This window comes from Lotus japonicus, chromosome 4, assembly GCF_012489685.1.
Source record: "Lotus japonicus ecotype B-129 chromosome 4, LjGifu_v1.2".
Taxonomy (NCBI): Eukaryota; Viridiplantae; Streptophyta; class Magnoliopsida; order Fabales; family Fabaceae; genus Lotus; species Lotus japonicus.
The window spans coordinates 68,166,417-68,185,833 of NC_080044.1; the positions used below are offsets into that span (position 1 = coordinate 68,166,417).

Sequence of the window (19,417 nt, forward strand, 5' to 3'; positions counted from 1 at the left end):
AGAAAACTAATTAAATGCAAAAAGTAACTGGAGGATTAAAAAGTTGAAAAAATGAAAAAGCGAATTTCCAACATTATTTTTATAACTTATGATCATTTTTTTAATGATTATATGTTAGTTTAATAATTTTTGAGTGTATATATTTGTCAATTGCCAATAAAAAATTAATTTATGAGTTAAAATCTGATATTGGCCCCCTTTTGCCTTCGCATGGTGGAGTCAATGGAGCACTTGCAATTTTTCTGCCCTGGTATGGCATGCTTGTTCTTTGTTCTTGTGCTTTACTTGTTTACTTTTCTTGGTCAATTTGGCTCCATAGTTATATCTGAGTAATGATATGTACACACCTCATTTTCTAAACACTTCATTTCCACATATTTTTATTTATATCTTTCTCCTCTTATCATCTATCACATATCATATTTTCTCTCTCTTACTTTTCTTTTATTCTTATCTCTCTCTTCATTTCACCTCTTTCCACCTCTCTTAGAGGTGTGAAAGAATCATTATTGGTTATATCTTTGTTCTTGTGCTGCACTTGGTTACTTTTCTAATGTACTAATAAATTTATCTGTCTTTAGAAGTTTACACTGATCCAACAAATTTTTTGGTGCACAAAATGTGACATTTTTCATTTCCAAGACAAAATAAGGGGAAACTAATCTTGCATTAGTATGGCAACTGAGAGTCCAATTACAATCTCAGAAGCCTGGGGGAAATGGCGATCTCTTAAGGAAGTTGCTACATTTGGTTCACAATCTTGTAACGTAGCAACAGAGGATTTGGCTATTCTTTTGAAGAGTCATAACTCATAAGGTTTAATGGCAATGGAAGGGATGTGGTGCCCAATCGCAGTGGAACGGTCATTTCTGGCCTCAAAGAACCTCTTATCCCAGAACAAGGCCCATAATGTGGACTTGGTATAACTCTGAACAGAGCTATGCAAAAATGTGAGTCTGAAGACCAATTATTAATTGATCTTACTTAATTGACTCCATAATGATAGTCTTAGGCTTCTTACAGCATTGGGGATTGTCTTCTGAAGATGGTATATGGTATCTTACTTTTTTTCTTTTCAAAATGAAGTATCAAAAAAGGATGTGCTTTACTGCTCCTACATTTTCATATCATCTGTGTGCATTTGAGCTAGAATTCAGCCTCGTAACAAATCGCCCCTGCCACATCACAAACAAGGTACGTGTTACCTCAACTGTGACAAACATAATGAACCAACCCATAATCCACAATTTTATTTTCTCATTGTGTATCTTCCTTTTCTTTTTCGCTTTCCCCCCTCTTGCTTTTTTTTCCCCCAAGTTTCATATGAAAATTTCCGTGATCCAATTCCAAATTTAACACACTCATTTTCCAACTTCTTCATTTTTTTAACATCATTTCTTGAGCTCTCCAATTCCAATTGCAAAAAAATTTAAAAATTGAAGGTTTAAAATGTTACATAACAATATAGTAGACAAAAACCGACATATTTTTATTTTCAAACATTAGAGAATCTCACTTCAAGAGAATTTTTTTGTGTTAAATTACTTTCAAAATTGACCCGGAAATACTCATAGTGAATATCATATCTCTTAAACTCTTTGAATTAACAACTGTGACTGCAACTAACACTTCTAAGGTATCAATAAAATATATAGGTAGGGATCAAAACTCAAAAGGCCAAACTAATAGATGAATATAAAAAGAAATTGAAATTGAAATAAAAAAAGGAAAAAGAAAACCAAAACAACATTGCTTTGCTCAGCAGTGGTTGAATAAGATAGATCCTCAAAAGTTGGACAGGGTGACCAACCATCACAGTGGGGTCCACTCTCCATAACAAAAAGAAAACTCTACAACGCATCTCATTATCCGATTATCATAACCATATCGTAAACTAGATTTCCCATAACTTTTTCTTTTCTGACACAAAATCAAACCTCTTCAATTCAAGTGTTTGTTACTCTTCAACTACTGGGTTGTACCTTCATTCTAGGCCGTCGATCTGCGTTGACTTTTCTGACCTGGTATCTGATCTTCTTCGAGAAGAGCCGCGTACGTCGCTTCTCTTTGTAGCGAAGCACGCTAGCTTCCCTCACTCCGCCATTGTCCCACAATAAATCAATTTGTGATAGCCGTGCCTGCATACCAAAAACAAAAACAAAACTTTAAAATTACACAATTTGCTCTCAACAAAAACATGTTATATAAATTAAAAAAAAAAATTTTAAATTATTTTCAATATGTAAGAAACATATTATAAATACCAAAAGTTTTTTTTTCTACACCACAACACTAGCACTTTAAATGGAAGGTTTTTTTGTGAATGAATGAAATTAAAGACAATAAATAACAAACTAAACAAGCCCACACTACAATGTCAGTTTGAAGTAAGAAGTTGACTCAACTCAGACGGGGCAAAGACCAATTGCTATTGAAATTGGAAGTTGACTACAAATATGTTTTTTTTTTTTACTTTTAACCTTTTATGGGCATTACAATTGAAGTTGAAAACCATTAAATATTGTGAGAGAATGTTTCCTTCTTTTTTTTAAAATGACCTTGAAAAGTAAAGTAAAGAGGAATTGAGGCATGACATACATGAACTACTTTACTATTTCAGTGTAAAAAGTGTGACTCCCACACTCCACTTGATTAAAAATGTCAACCATAGATTGAAATGAAAACTTAATTTAATTTAATTTAATAAATTAATTAATCAGGAGAATTTGAAAGGGAGGAAATAAAAAATAACGCTTTGTTTGATGTTAACAAGTTGTTATAATGTTATTTCATCATAAATCTCCCCCAACCAAACACGGCATTGAATGGATTTTTAATTATTAATGAGAATAAATTAGAATAAAGCGATGGAATTTTCAATGGCCAATGGGAGTTAAGAAACATACCGTGACGTCATTTCCCGGCGCATCGGAGGCGGGGCTGTCATCGGAGAACGGCGAGCCCCGGCCAGACCAAGCACTCCGAACGTCGTCGTAATTCAGTTTCAACATCAAACTAGCGTTCGCTTTCGGCAATTCCGCTTCGTTCAACTCCACCTTCGGTTTCTCCGCCACCGCAGCCACCGCCACCTTCTTCTTTTTCTTCTTCTCCGGCGGATGTTTGCTTCCACCGCCGCCGATAATCTTGGGCGAAATCTGGAGGATGTCAACCGGCGGAAAGTTCCACCAATCGCCGTCATCGACATGGCAGCGGAGAGCCCTGACTCCAGCCCTCGGAAACCCTAGCCGGAAATCGAATTTCCCGCCAAATCCAATCCACGGGTGGTGTTGCCAGGAAGCTCCGTCGGAATCCTCCTGAACCCTCCCTCCCATGATGCTGTCAATCGTCCCTTCCTCGATTTCCTCGTCGAGAATCGATTCGGCATCGAAATCATCTCCGCAATCATCCTCCACCAAATCGAGTAAATTCACCCTGGAGCTTATCTCCCCGGGGCTCCGACACGGCTTCTCCGGCACCACACCCACCGCCTTGAGCTCCGGCGGCGGTGGGTTGTGCTGGATTGGGCCGTGAAGTAGATAAGACGATGACGACGTGTCCAAAACCCTGAAAGGGAAAAGCAATTCCGATGATTCTGCTGCTGATGCTTCCTTGATGAAATTGTGATTGGTTGGTGACGGTGTTTGTTTGAGGGTCTTGGTGGAGAAGAGGTTGGGGTAGGCGGTGGAGAGAAGCGCGGCGGCTTCGTTGTAGGTTTGGTTGGGTCGTTTCCGAGGGGTTCTGGGTTTTCTGGTGGCGATTGCTAATTGGGAATTGCTGGATTCAGAGATGGTGGAAGAAGGTGAAGAAGATGACTGTGAGGTTCTGCTCCATGAAGATGGAGATTTAACAAAATCCAAATCGAATCCGTAGGTTGCTCTTCCTCCTGCACCACTCAAACACGAAGAAGACATTTCTAGATTCATATAATGAATGATGTCTGTAACTGTATATTGTTCTAGAATTGCAGTGACATGGTTGTGAAGTGAAGTTAGCTGAGAATTGAGGAACAGGGGAAAAGGTACAAAAACCCTAAACCCAAAAGAAAACAAGGAAGGAAAAGTTGTTTTGTTTTAAAAAAAAATATAAATAAATGAAGAAAAGGCCAAGGGGTTTAGAGAACAGAACAGAAAACAGTAACACACACAAGAAGGAAGGGTGTAACTAGCTAGTTGTTTATGAATTAGGACTATGAAGAGAAGAGGGCATTTGGTTGGGAGTTGAAAAAGATACCAAAATTGGTGTTGCCTAGAATGAAGGGAAAGGGAAGGTGGCCAATGAGAAGGGATTGAAGAGATGAAAGCAGGAGAGAGCAGAGGAGTATTGATTGATTTTGAGTAAGTGAGATATAAGATGATGGAGAGGTCACGGGGCGAAGTAGATAAAAGGAAGAGGTTTGTTTGGGAGGATGTAGATATAGGCAACTGGCAGAAGGGAATAAGCCCACCGACTGAATCACTTGTATTGCAGTGGAGTGGAATGGAGCACAGAGTGTGTGTAGGATGAGAACGGAGGAAGAGACAATACTCAGTTTCTCTGCTGTTCCGACTGATGGGGACCATTTATTAGCTTTCTTTTTTCTTCTCTCTTTTACCTCTTCAATTATTCTACCTTGTTCTTTTACGTTAATGTCCTTTTTTTAAGGAACGTTAATATCCTTCACTTGTTAAGTTCTTAGATATTTTTCTTTTACATTTTGTGTGTGCTAGGCAAACCCCAAGTGTACTGGTTTTCGGAGACCAAACCTATGCAATTAATTTCTTTTTGTGTACAATATATTTCCACAACCGACTAATTCACTCGATCGCATTATGTTGGTAGATTTTTTCTAATAAAATTTTCTTCATATACATTGTTCAGGATATCAATTATCTAGTATAGTTGTTGTATCTTGTTACCTATAACACACTTTTTTTTGGTACATATAATACACCGAGCCGGCATTTTTTCCATTTTTACTATCTGCATTAAATTATATTCATATGGCTTGCATACATAGTTTTAAATAAATAAATGTGTTGATGTTATTGGTATTTGGAGTATTGTGAAGTGCTACATTTGATTACAGCACTAGCTGTGAAATTATGTACAGCACTAACTGTGAAATTATGTACTTCTACTGAAAAAGGAAAATTCTCATCGGTTTTATAAGTTTTTTTGGATTTGGATCCTCTCCATCCCCTCTCTATCCAAAATCTGAGTTATCGATTTTAAATTTTAAAGGTGAGGATTAATTCATGTTTTCTCTCTCTTCTTAAATTGATCCAAGCCTTTAAATTTTAAAATCAATGGCTCAGATTTAGATGCAGAGAGGATGGAGGGAACATGGATGGAGAGATCCAAACCCAGTTTTTTTAGTAGAATGGAAACTGCTGCATAAACAATGGTTTGAAATTTGAATGATGACATTTCCTTGTACTTACTTTAACTTTGCAGTGGAAAAACAAAAGATATTTGTGAATTTTCATGACATTGGAATTTGTGGTGATAATCAAACTTATTGAAAATGACATTCAACCCTAAAATTTTAATGAAATTATCATAATTATTATGTTATGGTTGAACTTAGTGGGCAGTTTAGTAAATAAGTAATGGAAATAATCTTTAAGCATGGCCAGCACAAGCATGAATGTACAGAATTGTTTCATACAAGCCATACCTATGCAAGGGCTTTACGGGAGATATATATGGGGAAGGATTCTTATCTGGTGATGTGGCATGACTTGATTGGATGTTTCAGATTTTCTTGGCTTACGTGGCATACCTTTTCTGGCATAGCGGTTCGTCAGTTTTCACGTGTATCAAGGAAAGAGGAAGAGGTGGTGGTGTCCAATGATTTCAACCTTTTTGTTGCCTTTCGCATTTTATCTGTGGCACTCAGCCATATACGTTGCCGTTATTATATTCAATGACTCCAGATTTCCAACTCTAAATCTTGTGTTTTCTTCTCCCCCACTCTCCACAACCTTCCAACTCTCTCCACACTACAATGAATGAATCAAACCCGTACTATTCTTCAATTCTCTTATCCTTATACACCAATTCCATGTTAACCAAAACTTATGATATTGTGAGTGACATGTTATACTCCCTCCGTTCCTATTTAACTGTCCAGGAAGAGAAGAAACACACATATTAAGGAGTGCAATTAATTTTGTTACTTTTCATAAAAGTATTATTTGATTTCATATTTCGCCATTTAAAACGTATATTATCTTTCCTCATTTATTGTTCTACAAGGGCATTTTTTGGAAAAACATTATTTAATACTCTCTTGAAATTCTAAGTGGACAGATATATATATGAACAAATCTTTTTATTCAAAATTGACAGTTAATAAGGAACGGAAGGAGGGAGTAACTTTTAAGAGAGGCTAAGGAGATTTTGGGTTTTTATAGATGGTTACTGAACTAATCGAGATAACAGTTAAAAGTTTAATAATTAGACTTCAGTCGAAATAGTGCTAATTAAATATTTTTTAAATATATAAATAATTAAAATCGCACCAAATGTGTAAATTTTTAACCTACATCCGATAAGAGAATTAATTTTTTAACATTCAATTTTAAGAATATGGTGCACCATGATAAGATGATCTTTCCTTCCTGACATTGGAGTCCTTTAAAAAATACAACAAAATGCCTAAATTGGTTCTGATTGGTTAACGTGCAGTTCGATTATGGAAATGACTCAATTGGTCAAGCTCTCACTTTGCAGTCGGACCATCCGATCTAGTTTTGCCAACATTGAATTTTTTTCATACAATTAAAATTTATGAAATGTTTAAGTTGTTTCGGAATAAAACCCAAAAGTCAAGTCTATTGAGAGAAACAAAGTTAGAGTCGTATTCGACTAAAAGAGTGAACATACAATAAGCATTGCAGACTCCTATTATATAGGCGAGAGAGCCCCAAACCTAAGTCTATATACATTATACCCCGATAATTTACTGGGAAAAATAAGTTACATAAGAGGGGAAGAAATCAAGGAATTTGTTAAACCAATAAGGGAGAATATATATGGACGATTGATCTTCTAGCGGGCCAAGTCTTCCTTCTACGTCGACTAACTTGATTATGGACCTAGATCGCTCATCCAGCTTGGACACACGCTCGGTTCAATCCAAATCCACGATGGTACACAGACCCCCAAGGCTTGTAGCTAGAGGCTAGCTACAAAAGCCTTTGGAACTAGGCTCATGCTACTTCAAGTCGATCATTGGTTTCAGGGTCTTGACTTCTTTAGTTTCTCGGTCTGATCCTCTTGAGGTCTTTAGTGAACTCAGACCGTTGGAGTGCCTTCCTCCTTTGGTCAATGGTTAAAAAAAGACACTTCTTGTTATCTGTTTAAAAATTTCATGGTTACGTCTCGTCACTTTCACCTGTGTGGCAAGGTCAAGCTTCCACGCTCATTTCCTTTGCTTCTACATTAGGTGGAAGGATTTAGAAGGACTCAATCGTAGTATAATATGAGATTTTATGGTATCCACACGTGTTCCGGTCGGCTCACAAAGTCAAAAGAGCCAACAACATCTCAACCGACCAAAAGTGTCACAGTAAGTGAGTGCCATAAAGGCGGACAAGATGACATAGCAAATGAACAACCCATCCCAGCAAGAGCCCAAGCGGCCATGCAACGGTCGAGTTTATGATATAAGAACCAAGGCGGCTTAAAACCAACCCTGCGCTCAAAAGATCCATCATAAAGGATTCCCATTAACTTGCAGAGATAACAATGAGCTTAATATACAACGTGATCGTTGGTTTACTTAACACACTATTTATTCTTACAATCTCTTAATTATTCTAAGTCAAAAATGACTCAGTAGACATATAATTTAGGTCAATGAGTGTTTATAAAAGTCGTAAACATCTGTTTTAGCTTTTCAACAAGATAAAAATCATATCAATAACATTTACAGATATGGCATAAAAAACAATAATTATTTGTCCACACCTCTAAATTGAGGTGAAAAGAGGTGGGGGAGGAGAGAGATAGGAAGAAAAGAAAAAGTAAGAGAGAGAAAATATAAGATGTGATAGATGATAAGAGGAGAGAGATAAAAATAAAAATAGGTGGAAATGAAGTGTATAAATAAGGAGGTGTGTATATATCATTACTCTCTTTTTATTTTTTTAATTAACATATTAATTTATTGATTTTTTTTATCTTGATTCACTAACTAATTTTGATTTTTTTTTCTTCTCAATTTGATGAAATACAACATAAAATTAAAATTGAATATAAAAATGAACACTACACTTTTTGTTTCTATTTCGGTGTCGAATGACCTTTTCTGATAAGATATTTAGAGAAAATATCCAGATGCATATTCCTAGGTGAAATCAAAATATTGTTTACGAGATATTTACTTATTTTATATATTTCTTTCAAAAAAAACTTATTTTATATATTTTACCGATATCATGAAATAGAAGAAAACATTTTATCCGCATAGTTTCTATAGTACACACCGAAACATTTCTCATGTATATATAGAATTCGATATATAAACTAAATTATCAAACATATCACTTTTACTAGATAAAATAATATGGTTGCTTGCTTGCTCTGGTAGCTGGTAGCTTAAACCAGATCAAGGTATGATACCTAAAATGATGTGTATCAATAATATACATGTTCTAATTGAATCACACATACTCTAAATGATGTGTACTAATAAAAAAAACATGCTCTAAATTTTAAATGTTAATATTCATATCATTATTTGCAAAGTAATCCTCTAAACAGTGCACAACCTTTCTTCTCCCATGTATCGCAAAAAATCTGATTCAAAACAAAAGTGTCGGGTACGATCATTCACCGGTCACAATCTCCAGATGTCGTCTTTTCTATCATCAATAAACTTTGATGGCTAAAACCTTATTTCACATGACAATAGTGTACTAAATCACTTAATGCGGGTATCATACTCAAAAAAAAATTTGGGTACCACATAGTTCGCCAAATAATATAGATAGCTATTTTACATTCACTTGTTTAAATCTAATTGAAAAGGCATTAATTTCGCTCGGCACTATAAATGCCAATCCATAATTGTTTTGGTTGACTCAAACTATTGAACGGTTTTTTTTTTTTGATAAGCAAACTATTGAACAGTTGAGTGTTATGTTAATCAGTCAGAACAATCAAAAGACTAAAAGTTTATGTTTGTCTAAAGATAAAACTGATGGCCATCAGATAAATGGCTAGATTATTATTGAGCATGCACATGCGATCAACCTTCTCCATCACTTGTGGTGGATATAGAGATGGAGGAAGAATATGACATTGAGTCATGATGTTTGGTCTTTCATGTTGTGGATGCTACCGTGGGGGCGCGGGTTAGGGGGTTAGACAGCTCTTGATACAGGTGAGTTAAAGTTGAATAAATATGAGAACTATAATAGGAGAGACTCGGTTATGGGCGTGAGTGGTCTCACGCGTGACCAGAGCCGAAGGCAATTACTTGGCAGACTTGTTAGTTGTTATTCGTAATCTCGCCTTTGCTTGGAATATGGGCGTGTAAAAGCTGGTTTGTGAACTTGATTGTCTGGATGTTATTAATAGCCTTAATCTTTATTGTTGTACTGTTTATCTGGCTAAAGCTAGGAGCTTAATTTAGTAGGATTGAGAGGTTGTTTTCCAGCATGTCTCCAAAGAGTTTAATGCGACAGCAGATGTTTTAGTAAAATTTGGGATGGGGAGAAGGTTGAGATGAAGTATTGGTCCACTCCTTATACCGAAGTTCTCCAATCTTATGGAGAAGGGCTAGTTTTTTTTCTTTTGCTGTTTGTTATTGTTGTTTTTTATTTCCAAACTAAAAAAAATAGCTAGGTTATAAAAAGTCATAAATGAGATAACTTAATTAGCAAATGTTGAATAGATGCATATGTAAAACACTATAAATACATATTTAATCATTCAATATTAAGAATTATTCATTATTGCGCACATTCATAGATTTTATATACTTAGAGAATTTTCTCAAAATTTCTTTATTGACTCGTTTACATATATCCTTGCTCTGTGCTTCTTACTCCGCTGTGCTTTGGCACACATTAGCCAGAGGTACTCTGATAGTATCTGGAAAAACAGACACAAATTCTTACTTCAATCACTAATCATACATTATATTATATTGAACATCATGTTGTTTTAGACACATATTTAAGTGCAATAAATCCAAAGAAACTTATTTGAAGAGCCCACTAATATATGATAGGGTGATAGTTGATATTTGTCAGTATCTTATCATCACATGCGAGTGACTTGGAATGCCCACAGCCATTGAAGTTGGATAAACTCGTGGCAGAGGGAGCGTTCGATTATATAAGGTACAAATTTAATCAAAACATGTGACTCTATGATATGCTTGCAAGCACACATTAGTTATTCATGTTATCAAAATATTATCTTCAATTCGTACAAGTTTTTTAACGAGTGGATTGTAGCTAGCCACACTTGATATAATCTGATTCTTTGTGGACTTAAGGGCTTCTATTGAGTTGAAAGAATTATCTCCACGCAAATAATCATAATGAACATAAGATAAAATCTAGGATACACATGCCGTAAATTTTGAATTCAAATGAATGAAATTGACACAATATGATAGTAATGGGATAAGCACAAATTGAGACTATCAAACGACCTGAAGCCTTTGTGACTAGAATTTTGCTCATTTGCGTGTATACAGTACAGACACCTAAGGTATGATATTTAGTACAAGATAAATTGTGTGAATTATACAAAGAAAGGGAAAACAAAGTTTGTTTTAAAGGAGGGGAAAAAGATTTTAATTCTTATCGTATTTAAAATCCATTGCTTGCTTATATGAGTGTCAATTGTGTATCGATGAAAAAAGCATGTATAAGTAACATTTACAATTTGCAGGGTCCCCAAATGTTAGCTCAAATGGTAAGAGCTAGAGATATAATGGTTTGAGAGGGTAAAGGGTGAAAGGTTCAGAGGGTTCGAACTCTGAGGAAGACTAATTTACTAACATTACTAACAACTACTAATATTTGCCTATAAAAAAAAACATTTATGATTTACTTTCAATAAAAACTATTACCATTCAAATTATAATTTGTTTTATGTCTTCTCCATCTAAACTGAAAATGCTCAAAAAGCAAAGTTTAACCGCTTATAGTAATTTTTAAGGTTCGAACAAAATTACCTAAAGTAGATAGCACTTGCAATCAAAACAGAAATATCATCACTTGAACTCTAAGATATCTATGTAGAGGCACTGTTCTTTGGTTATATATATTTCAGTTCATTCCAAATGAGGCCCATTCATTCCGGTATCTATCTCTGCAAATTGCAAGGGAGTTGCAGCATACATACATACATACCCAAGAAAGAAGAAACCTAAATGGTTTTGAAATTTAAAATGACCTTACAAGGTTAACATGGGTCACCAGCCTCAGCCACCTTTGTGAGCAGGGTGTCACTATCTTGTACAGCAAAACATATGCTTACAAAATAACACATGATTGGGGACCATATATTGGATCCAGCATCCATAAGCATGGACAGCCTTGGTTGCTCATTTTGTCCTCTCAACACATCTTAGCTCAAATGTAAATGTCTCTAGATCAGTAGTTATCAGATATACTTGAAATTTGGAGTTTTGACCTTAACAGTGAAATTGTAATATTTTTCATTTTTGGTCAGACAATATCAGGTTACAAAAACTGCAAGGACAGACATCCAATCCAATAAATTAACTTTAAAACAGCGACAAAATGCATCCTACACATAATTAAAGTTCGTTTAGTAGTTTGCCGTTAGAATGCACTTTTTGTTGAAATAGCAAAATAGTCAAATCCATAAACCAATGCCATCTATTCTATTGTAGAACAACTTTGATAGTTATTATTTTTAATTAAAATTTAAAATGACAAATAACCGACCTTACATACAAAGCGTCTGAATTTACTGCGAAGGAGTATAGCATTGAAAATTTTCCTCACATTAACATTAGGGCAGCTTTAAGCAAATATATTACAACAGTGACAAGGTAAGAAAATAAGCAGAGCAAACCCTAAAATAACAGATACATAATATAGCTTCAAAACCCTATAGAAGCTAAGCTTTCATGTCAATGCACTTATACACAAGGAAACTGAATATCATGAAAATGGTTAATAACTTAATATTTCATTACATTTTCTATTGCACTACTCAACTCTTAGCCACAGTGAAAATTGCCCCATTACATCAGATAAAAGAACGTATTTTTGGTGGCTTAATACATCAATTCTCTCCGATCAGGCCCAATTATAACACTTTAGCTCTATGAAATCCTGGTGAACATAGGGAGACCAATTTATAGTCTGAAAGTACTACTATAGCCTCCTCCTAGACCAGAAGATCCATACCCATTGTAGGGTTGCGAGGGCAATGAAGACGACGGATACGATGAACTTCCCAATTGAGAGTAAGAAGATCTCAGACCTGCATCTAACCTGCTGTAACTACTAGCGACAGGTTCCTGGTGATGGGTTATAGCATCCTGTAACACAGGAAGACATTTCTATCAGCAAAGTATTTATTAATCTATTCTTCCAAGATGAATTTATACTTTGGTGTTAATTAAGAGCAATAAGTTTGAAAGAAAAGAATAATAATCATGGTAAACCCTTATTTCCAAGAAGATTAGTAACATAGTCCAGCATAAGAGGCAGCCGGGATATAATGAGGAGCTTTATAGACATTAAAGTATATATAACACACCCTACCAGCTACAAGAGGAACACATCAATATTGGAAAATTTACTAATTTCATCTGTCTGATAACAAAATGAATTTAGCAAAAACCCAGAATAAGATGAAATGTGTCTTTTTTCCAAAGTTGTCTGGTGAGTGGTGAATGAGTCTATTTAGCATATGAATAGGAAAAGTTAGTCGATTCTCATCAGCTAGATGAGAAAAAAATTCCAAAGGATTGGTTTATTCAGACTGGGTCAGGTAAAACTCAATAATAATGGTTGTGTATCCAAAAATAATAAAATTGATGGTCATATTTCTCTTGTGCTGACGCCCACTGAATAATGATCATATTTCTACTCGAGGTGATGCCCACAAAATAATATCCTGAAAGTTTAAACTCGTACTTACAAAAAAATTGGAAACTAATTTTTTTCTTGCGCAGACTTCAACTCCTAGCAAAATACCAAGAACAAATGCCCAACTAAGCTAGACAGGTGAAACCATCTTCATTTCTTTTATTTCCTACTACTCTATATTTAAAAACAGATAGATCCACTTCATTTCTACTTGTATTACCATTGCACTATTGAGTGGTAACTTCTAAGTGTTACAATTTTTTTTGCTAAGATGAAGAACAGGGAATATCAACAAATAGGAAGTGCCTAAAGCATTGCAGCAAGTGAAGCATGATACCAAAGATATGAGCAAGAAACATGTTAAGAGAAAACTACAGAATGCAATACATTTGCTGAAAAAATGACTTTAATGCGCATAACATTTGCTGAAAGAAACAAATATGGAAATACCTATCCAAGCATGTGCATGTTCATGTTCATATTCTTATGCAAATCTCACTATCATACAAAACTAAGCGTCAAAGAACCCAACAAAAATGTAACTTTCTTTTCATAGGTCCAAATCTCCTACCTGAATCAATTGTTGTGCTATTTGAACCTGTGATGAGGTGCCTTTTATTTCCACAATGATTTCATCAGGCACCCGGCTCTCTTGCACAGTCAATATGGCTCCACTAGTACGGCGAATGTAATCAATATTTGACCCTTGCATACCAATTATGTCCTCTGCATAGGACAGTGGTATTTGCATTGTTTGTATTACCTGATAAGTAGAAACAACATAAATCACAGCGATTAAAATTTGAACGACATGAAGTGAAGTTAACAAAACGCCTTGCGTAAGCTCCTAGTAGAAAATTATGATATATGATTATTTTTTAAAAAAGTGGTAAAAATAGACCCAAAACAAAGCAAAATGTGATACTTTTCACATTTCCAAGGAAGTTTCATATGAAATAGTACATAAATAAAATACGAGTGCTTAAAACTGCTAACCGTTGTAACAATAGGAGGGGTGGCACGACTAAGAGCTGAAGAACGCAGACCAGAAAGTGATGAGTCTTGCCCATATAATGACATTGACGAGGAAGAGATAAATGACTCCAATTGACTTTCACGGTCAGCATAGAAAGAATCCCTTTTATTTGAAAGAGGAATATCAGCAACAATGCTAGTTTGTGAAGCACTATGCAGTGATGGTTTGTCAGCCCAGGCATCTGTCTGGCGGTCTTGGGAGATTGTAGCATTGCCCTTATAAAAAAAAACATATTTAGCGTTAATAAACAGTAAAAAAAAATTCTACACATTCTTTGATTACATAATACATATTTATATTAAACCCACCACCTAGATAAAAAAGCAGCCCAACTTACAAGATATGCACTGTAATCAACTTTTTAAGCCAAAATTAAAATTTAAAAGCTATAAACTTACAGGTTTCTCAAATAGGGGAAGAACAGTATGATCAACCAAAAACTTCCTCAAGTGTCCAACTACTGCTTCCAGAGCTTTAAGGACCTTCAAGGGTTCCCCCTGCACTTCCACAATCCTCTCATCAGCAGCAGCATAGGATGGAAGCTCATCTGTCACGAAAATGATTTGTTTTCAGAACCACTTCCATCATTGAACCAAAAATATGAGGGAAAAAAACTCATTCTCTTTAGGAACATTAAAAAAAAAACAGAGCTCTAAAGGAAAAAACTTTATGTTGAGTTTGTCGTTGATTGAGCAAATAAAGATGTATTATCAACCCTTGAGTTTAAGAATTTTAGTGGGTTAAGATCACAGCACATTTTAAATTAAATCTAGGGTGGATACATCATTACTTATCGCTTTGAAATAAGCTCATTTGAAAGAGTCTTATCCATGCTCTTAATATCTAGTCATATTGAATTTCACAAGCAAACTAGGCTCCAAAAGCAAGCATTTGGTAAGCCAATTTAATTAGGCTCAAAAAATAGAAAAAGAAAAGAAAAGCCAATGAACTATTTTAGAATGATAATAATAATAATAATAAATCTCACACATGGCATAACTAATATATGAATGTTCAAGAATTTCCACTCAAAGATGCGTGCAACAAAGAAAAAAATCCTTGCAGAAGCACCTGGCAACTACATACCAAATGGAAGGCTGAAAAGACAAGAAGTCCCTTTATTTCAATAACATGCCATAGAAAATCAATTAACCAAACACCAGTAATTAAAGATACAATTCAGCGAATTTTATAATACATTAGTCAAAACGACAAAAAAGAAAATACACAAAACAATAGTTGCTAACTTGCAATGAAGAAGTAAAGTAAACAATTAAACAACATAGACATATATCATGTATAATTGGATAACTGCGGTAGCAACTAGCAAGCATACCTCCAGTCAATACTCTAACAGCAGCACCGGTACTCTCCTGTATGGATTTAATCAAAGAGCCCTGCTTTCCAATCAAATTGATAGCCTGAGTCGACGCCACCAATAAACGGACGGAACAAAATGTAGCCCCAGGAGCTGCTTCAATTTCAGCCAATCCCGAGACGCGTTTAAATATCCTTATCACCGCGTCCATTGCAGGAGAAAGAGGTGCCTCTGGCTCTTCTTTCCCTGATACAAGTACCTACAAAAAATTTAAACAACATTCATGATTAAACTGAAAGTGATCAACAAATTAAACAATCATGAATCAAAATGAAGTTGAAACCGATAAACGAAGCAAACGTATAACTTAGAGGAAATGAAAATGGAAAAATGGAAACCCTAGGAAGGTGGTGAAGTGAAGTAGGAGGAGAGGAAAATTCTCACGATTCGATCAGGAGTACCAAGGGGAGCATCGAGAACGCGAATGCGAGCTCGAGTCTCTTCGCAAGTCTTCTTGATGAGTTCGCCTTTGCGGCCGATGATGCTGCCGACCTTGAGGACCGGCACGATTATCCGGTACACGCAGTGGCCGGGCCAGCCCGGCCATCTTTTGTCGGCGGATTCAGGTTCGGCGGCGGGGGGTGGCTCGGTGAGTGGTTGTGAGGTGGTGCCGTTGAGGATTGGGTCCGGTGTGGCCATCGGAGAATGAAATGGAAGGAAGGAAAGGGTTTAATTGGGGGATTGCGTCACACTTTCTACAATGTCATGCCTCACCTGCTCATCACGTGTGATGTGATGTCATATGTACTTGCATTTACATTTACATTTGCTGATGAGTAATTTTGGAAACTCTTAGGTATTTAAAAACAAATTTGATCTAATATCTAATTATTTTTGTGATTTTTAGCTATCTAGGAGTAATATCTAATACACTATTGGGAAGTGATGAAGAACTTTAACTGTGATTAAATCTCGAATCTAGCGACATATAAAGGGTGACCGGTACCATATGTTTATACAAAAAAAAACTACTTTTGAATTTTAAAAAGTTTAGCATAGCATGTCTCTTTTTGAAGGATTCATTATTTCAAATAATTGTCTTATTATGATTCATCTTGCTTCATTTTTTCAATCTATAAAACATATATTCTATAGTTTACAAAAGAAAAATGACATCGCCACAAATTGATCCTAAAATAATGTGCTTTGCAACATCAACTACGCCAATATTTACCTTTTTTTTTTGACAAAAACTTAATATTTTTAAAATTTTAAATTAACATATTAGGATCATTCATCGTAACTAAGATGAAATATACACAATTGTGACAAAATACATAAAATTTTCAAACTAATTACAGAATAAAATTAACAAATTCTTTATAAACTAAATGAAACTTACATATAATTTAAAATTTTCTCGTGGGTCATATACTAATTAATCAAATTTTTAAGGACTTTTCTTATTTGTATTTATTTACCACTTTTATAATTTTAAGAGAGTATTAATTATATTTTATCAATATTACCCTTAATTTAATGGTGATAAAAAAAAGTGAATAGTTAGAATTATTAAGATATAAAGGATAGAAATAAATAAATAAACCTCAAAGTCTTATATTGTTTAACCAACAAGAACAATGTATTAGCCTAATGATACACAAGCTAGATCTCGTAAAATCGGAGAAATCATTTATTCGGAGGAACTGTCGCTATATTTCAAACAAATTGGAAAAATTTATTATGGACCACTTTTCACTGGTGTAAACTTAGACCACTACCTGATAACCTGTTATTGGAGGTAATTTTGTATTTTTTGAAATTTTGAAAAAAAATAATTAATATATAATAGAATGATTAGTGCCTACAGGATCTGGAAGTTCCACCACTCAACCTCCTTCAAAATCCTATTATTTCCAGGTTGACAAACGATACAAGCAGATGGTAAAATTTTCTCCTTTTCTTCCTCTTTTCCTCTTGCTATTGTCCCTGAGTAAACCAAGCTAGGTGGGTGTGGCTTGGCTGTTTGCATCTCCTTCAAACCCTCCCTCCCTCACCCCCAAAGCTCCCCCTTTCCACCAACCACCTCCTTCTTGACCCTGTTTGAGCAAGATCCAGACGAACCAGAGTCAGATCGAGCCATACCCACCACGAAAGAGACTTAAGATGCATAAACTTTGGTTCTGGTTCTGGTGGGTTCTTGGGGATGGTGGTCTGGAGTTGAAGATGAGGAACAAAAGGAAAGAGGTGAAGGTTGTTGATGATGAATGAACTGATCCTATTAGCTTAAATCATACATTAACATTACTAATTATATAACTAATTATACTATAATATATTAATTATTTTATTTTTGAAAAATTACAAATTACCTGCAAAACCTGTAGTAGCAGGTAAAAAGCAGGTGGTGTAACCATGGACCAGCAAAAACTGGTCCATAGTAAACGCGTCCAAACAAATTAACACAATTTAAAAATAAAAATAACTGAAACATAAGGAGACTAATTTGTAATTTCCCCCTATGCTTTGTTAACTTGGTCTGTGTGTATGTGAAGGGATAGGTAGCTTATCTTGAAGGCTTTGACTCAAACCACCAGGGTCACTGTGAGTATAGCTGCCAACAGCAACAAGAACCAGAACACCATGCCCACCTTAAACCTCTTCACAAACATACCTGTGGACGCTGTGGTTGCTTCCGACATTCTCAGGGATGCCACCAAAGCCGTTGCAAAGATCATCGGAAAACCCGAATCTGTAAAGCCCCACTTTTCCCCTTTTCACTTCATTTTTGAACACCAATTGTTTGATGAAATTACTCTCTCAATGCAAATACTTTTATCCTAGGCTACTTTCATTCAACACTTAGCAGTAGTGCTACCAATTAACACTTCTTTTATGTTTCAGCAATTGGATTGTGTCTTCTTACTTATTGGCTTTTATTTCAGTATGTGATGATTTTGTTGAATGGGGGAGTGCCTATTGCATTTGGTGGCACTGAAGAACCAGCTGCTTATGGAGAACTCATCTCAATTGGGGGTCTTGGTCCAAGTGTTAATGGAAAATTGAGTTCTACAATTGCGGAAATTCTTCAGACTAAGCTATATATTGATGGCTCCCGTTTCTATATCAAGTTTTATGATGTTCAGGTAAATTGCTGCATTCTTCTGCAGTTCTGCTCTGTGATCATAGCTTATAGCCTTATATTTGTTTTTGATAAGCCAAGCTTATAGCCTTATATGATTCTGAGAAGATTGCAAATCAACATTGGTTACTACTTACTAGTACTTACTTCCTGTCCACACTGTTTAGCTTGTTTGAAGTATTCTTATTCAATGTGAAGCGATTTCATGCATTGAAACGGTTTGACTCTTTGAATTTGGAGGATTCCTATGTATACATTCAATCCAATCATGATTTGAATAATGTTTATTGGGTTAGTGCTGTTTTCTCAAGGAATTGATGGCAAGTTATTTAGGCAGAGATTGATTTCTGGTCATTGTTTAGCAATACTTTGTCTGCAGAAGCAGAGTATTTTTGCTACAATTATCTAATCATGTGGTCCTTTATTTCCTGAATTGTTCTTCTCATACAAAATTGATGTATTATGGTTTTGTTTTTTCATCATTATTTTGAATTTGCATGTTATTGTGGTGGATGTGTCAATACTCAATAACACCCTTTCAAACAGCTTCATTTTCATTAGCTGAATGTCATAGTCACAGCTTTTTGTAATATATGTTCATTGCTTATTTGCTCATTTTATTGGTTTTCTGATGCATGCAGCGCTCATTCTTTGGGTTCAATGGCTCAACGTTTTAATCAGACTTTCTTTCTGGTCATGGAATTGGGGAGTTTCAGATGGAAAAGAGTCTGTCTAGTGTCTAGTTCATCTTTCTGTGGATTATCACAAATTTGTATGCATGATTGTAATGATCGAGTACAGCTTATATATGAAAATGGGAAATTGCGTCCTCCTATGTCCCTCATTTT

At 35.3% G+C, this 19,417-nt stretch overlaps 3 protein-coding genes across 4 annotated transcripts; 1 reads left to right on the forward strand and 2 right to left on the reverse strand.

Annotated features, from left to right (window-relative positions):
- Window positions 1-596: 596 nt before the first annotated feature.
- LOC130713855 (protein CHLOROPLAST IMPORT APPARATUS 2) lies at window positions 597-4,522 on the reverse strand. Its single transcript, XM_057563672.1, has 3 exons — window positions 2,907-4,522; window positions 1,983-2,138; window positions 597-1,175 (listed from the first exon to the last, which is right to left on the reverse strand). Exons 1-3 carry the CDS (start codon window positions 3,921-3,923, stop codon window positions 1,128-1,130), a joined length of 1,221 nt encoding a protein of 406 aa, XP_057419655.1. The 5' UTR covers window positions 3,924-4,522; the 3' UTR covers window positions 597-1,127.
- A 7,434-nt stretch (window positions 4,523-11,956) lies between these two features.
- LOC130714263 (RNA-binding KH domain-containing protein PEPPER-like) lies at window positions 11,957-16,187 on the reverse strand. The gene is made up of 6 exons (XM_057564162.1): window positions 15,872-16,187; window positions 15,446-15,686; window positions 14,508-14,656; window positions 14,070-14,324; window positions 13,645-13,836; window positions 11,957-12,520 (listed from the first exon to the last, which is right to left on the reverse strand). Exons 1-6 carry the CDS (start codon window positions 16,124-16,126, stop codon window positions 12,335-12,337), a joined length of 1,278 nt encoding a protein of 425 aa, XP_057420145.1. The 5' UTR covers window positions 16,127-16,187; the 3' UTR covers window positions 11,957-12,334.
- Window positions 16,188-17,549: 1,362 nt separating this feature from the next.
- Window positions 17,550-19,399, forward strand: LOC130716212 (uncharacterized). Of its 2 annotated transcripts, XM_057566412.1 has the most exons (4): window positions 17,550-17,680; window positions 17,983-18,181; window positions 18,373-18,573; window positions 19,211-19,399. In XM_057566412.1, exons 2-4 carry the CDS (start codon window positions 18,071-18,073, stop codon window positions 19,244-19,246), a joined length of 348 nt encoding a protein of 115 aa, XP_057422395.1. In that variant the 5' UTR covers window positions 17,550-17,680; window positions 17,983-18,070; the 3' UTR covers window positions 19,247-19,399. The 2 variants fall into 2 exon arrangements, with proteins under 2 accessions (XP_057422395.1, XP_057422394.1); XM_057566411.1 differs by lacking the exon at window positions 17,550-17,680 and having other exon boundaries at window positions 17,961-18,181.
- The last annotated feature ends 18 nt before the right edge of the window (window positions 19,400-19,417 follow it).

Bases quoted from the DNA above. Each gene is read 5' to 3' on its own strand.
- LOC130713855 (XM_057563672.1), bottom strand. From the start codon at position 3,923: ATGAATCTAGAAATGTCTTCTTCGTGTTTGAGTGGTGCAGGAGGAAGA. The intron at 2,139-2,906 runs GTATGTTTCTTA...TTTGGTATGCAG, and splicing joins CGCCGGGAAATGACGTCACG to GCACGGCTATCACAAATTGA. The intron at 1,176-1,982 runs GTACAACCCAGT...GTGATGTGGCAG, and splicing joins ATCGACGGCCTAGAATGAAG to GGGCGATTTGTTACGAGGCT.
- LOC130714263 (XM_057564162.1), bottom strand. From the start codon at position 16,126: ATGGCCACACCGGACCCAATCCTCAACGGCACCACCTCACAACCACTC. The intron at 14,325-14,507 runs GTAAGTTTATAG...TTTTTTTATAAG, and splicing joins TTCCCCTATTTGAGAAACCT to GGCAATGCTACAATCTCCCA. The intron at 13,837-14,069 runs GTTAGCAGTTTT...TCTACTTATCAG, and splicing joins CCCCTCCTATTGTTACAACG to GTAATACAAACAATGCAAAT.
- LOC130716212 (XM_057566412.1), top strand. From the start codon at position 18,071: ATGCCCACCTTAAACCTCTTCACAAACATACCTGTGGACGCTGTGGTT. The intron at 18,182-18,372 runs GTAAAGCCCCAC...CTTTTATTTCAG, and splicing joins TCATCGGAAAACCCGAATCT to TATGTGATGATTTTGTTGAA. The intron at 18,574-19,210 runs GTAAATTGCTGC...TGATGCATGCAG, and splicing joins TCAAGTTTTATGATGTTCAG to CGCTCATTCTTTGGGTTCAA.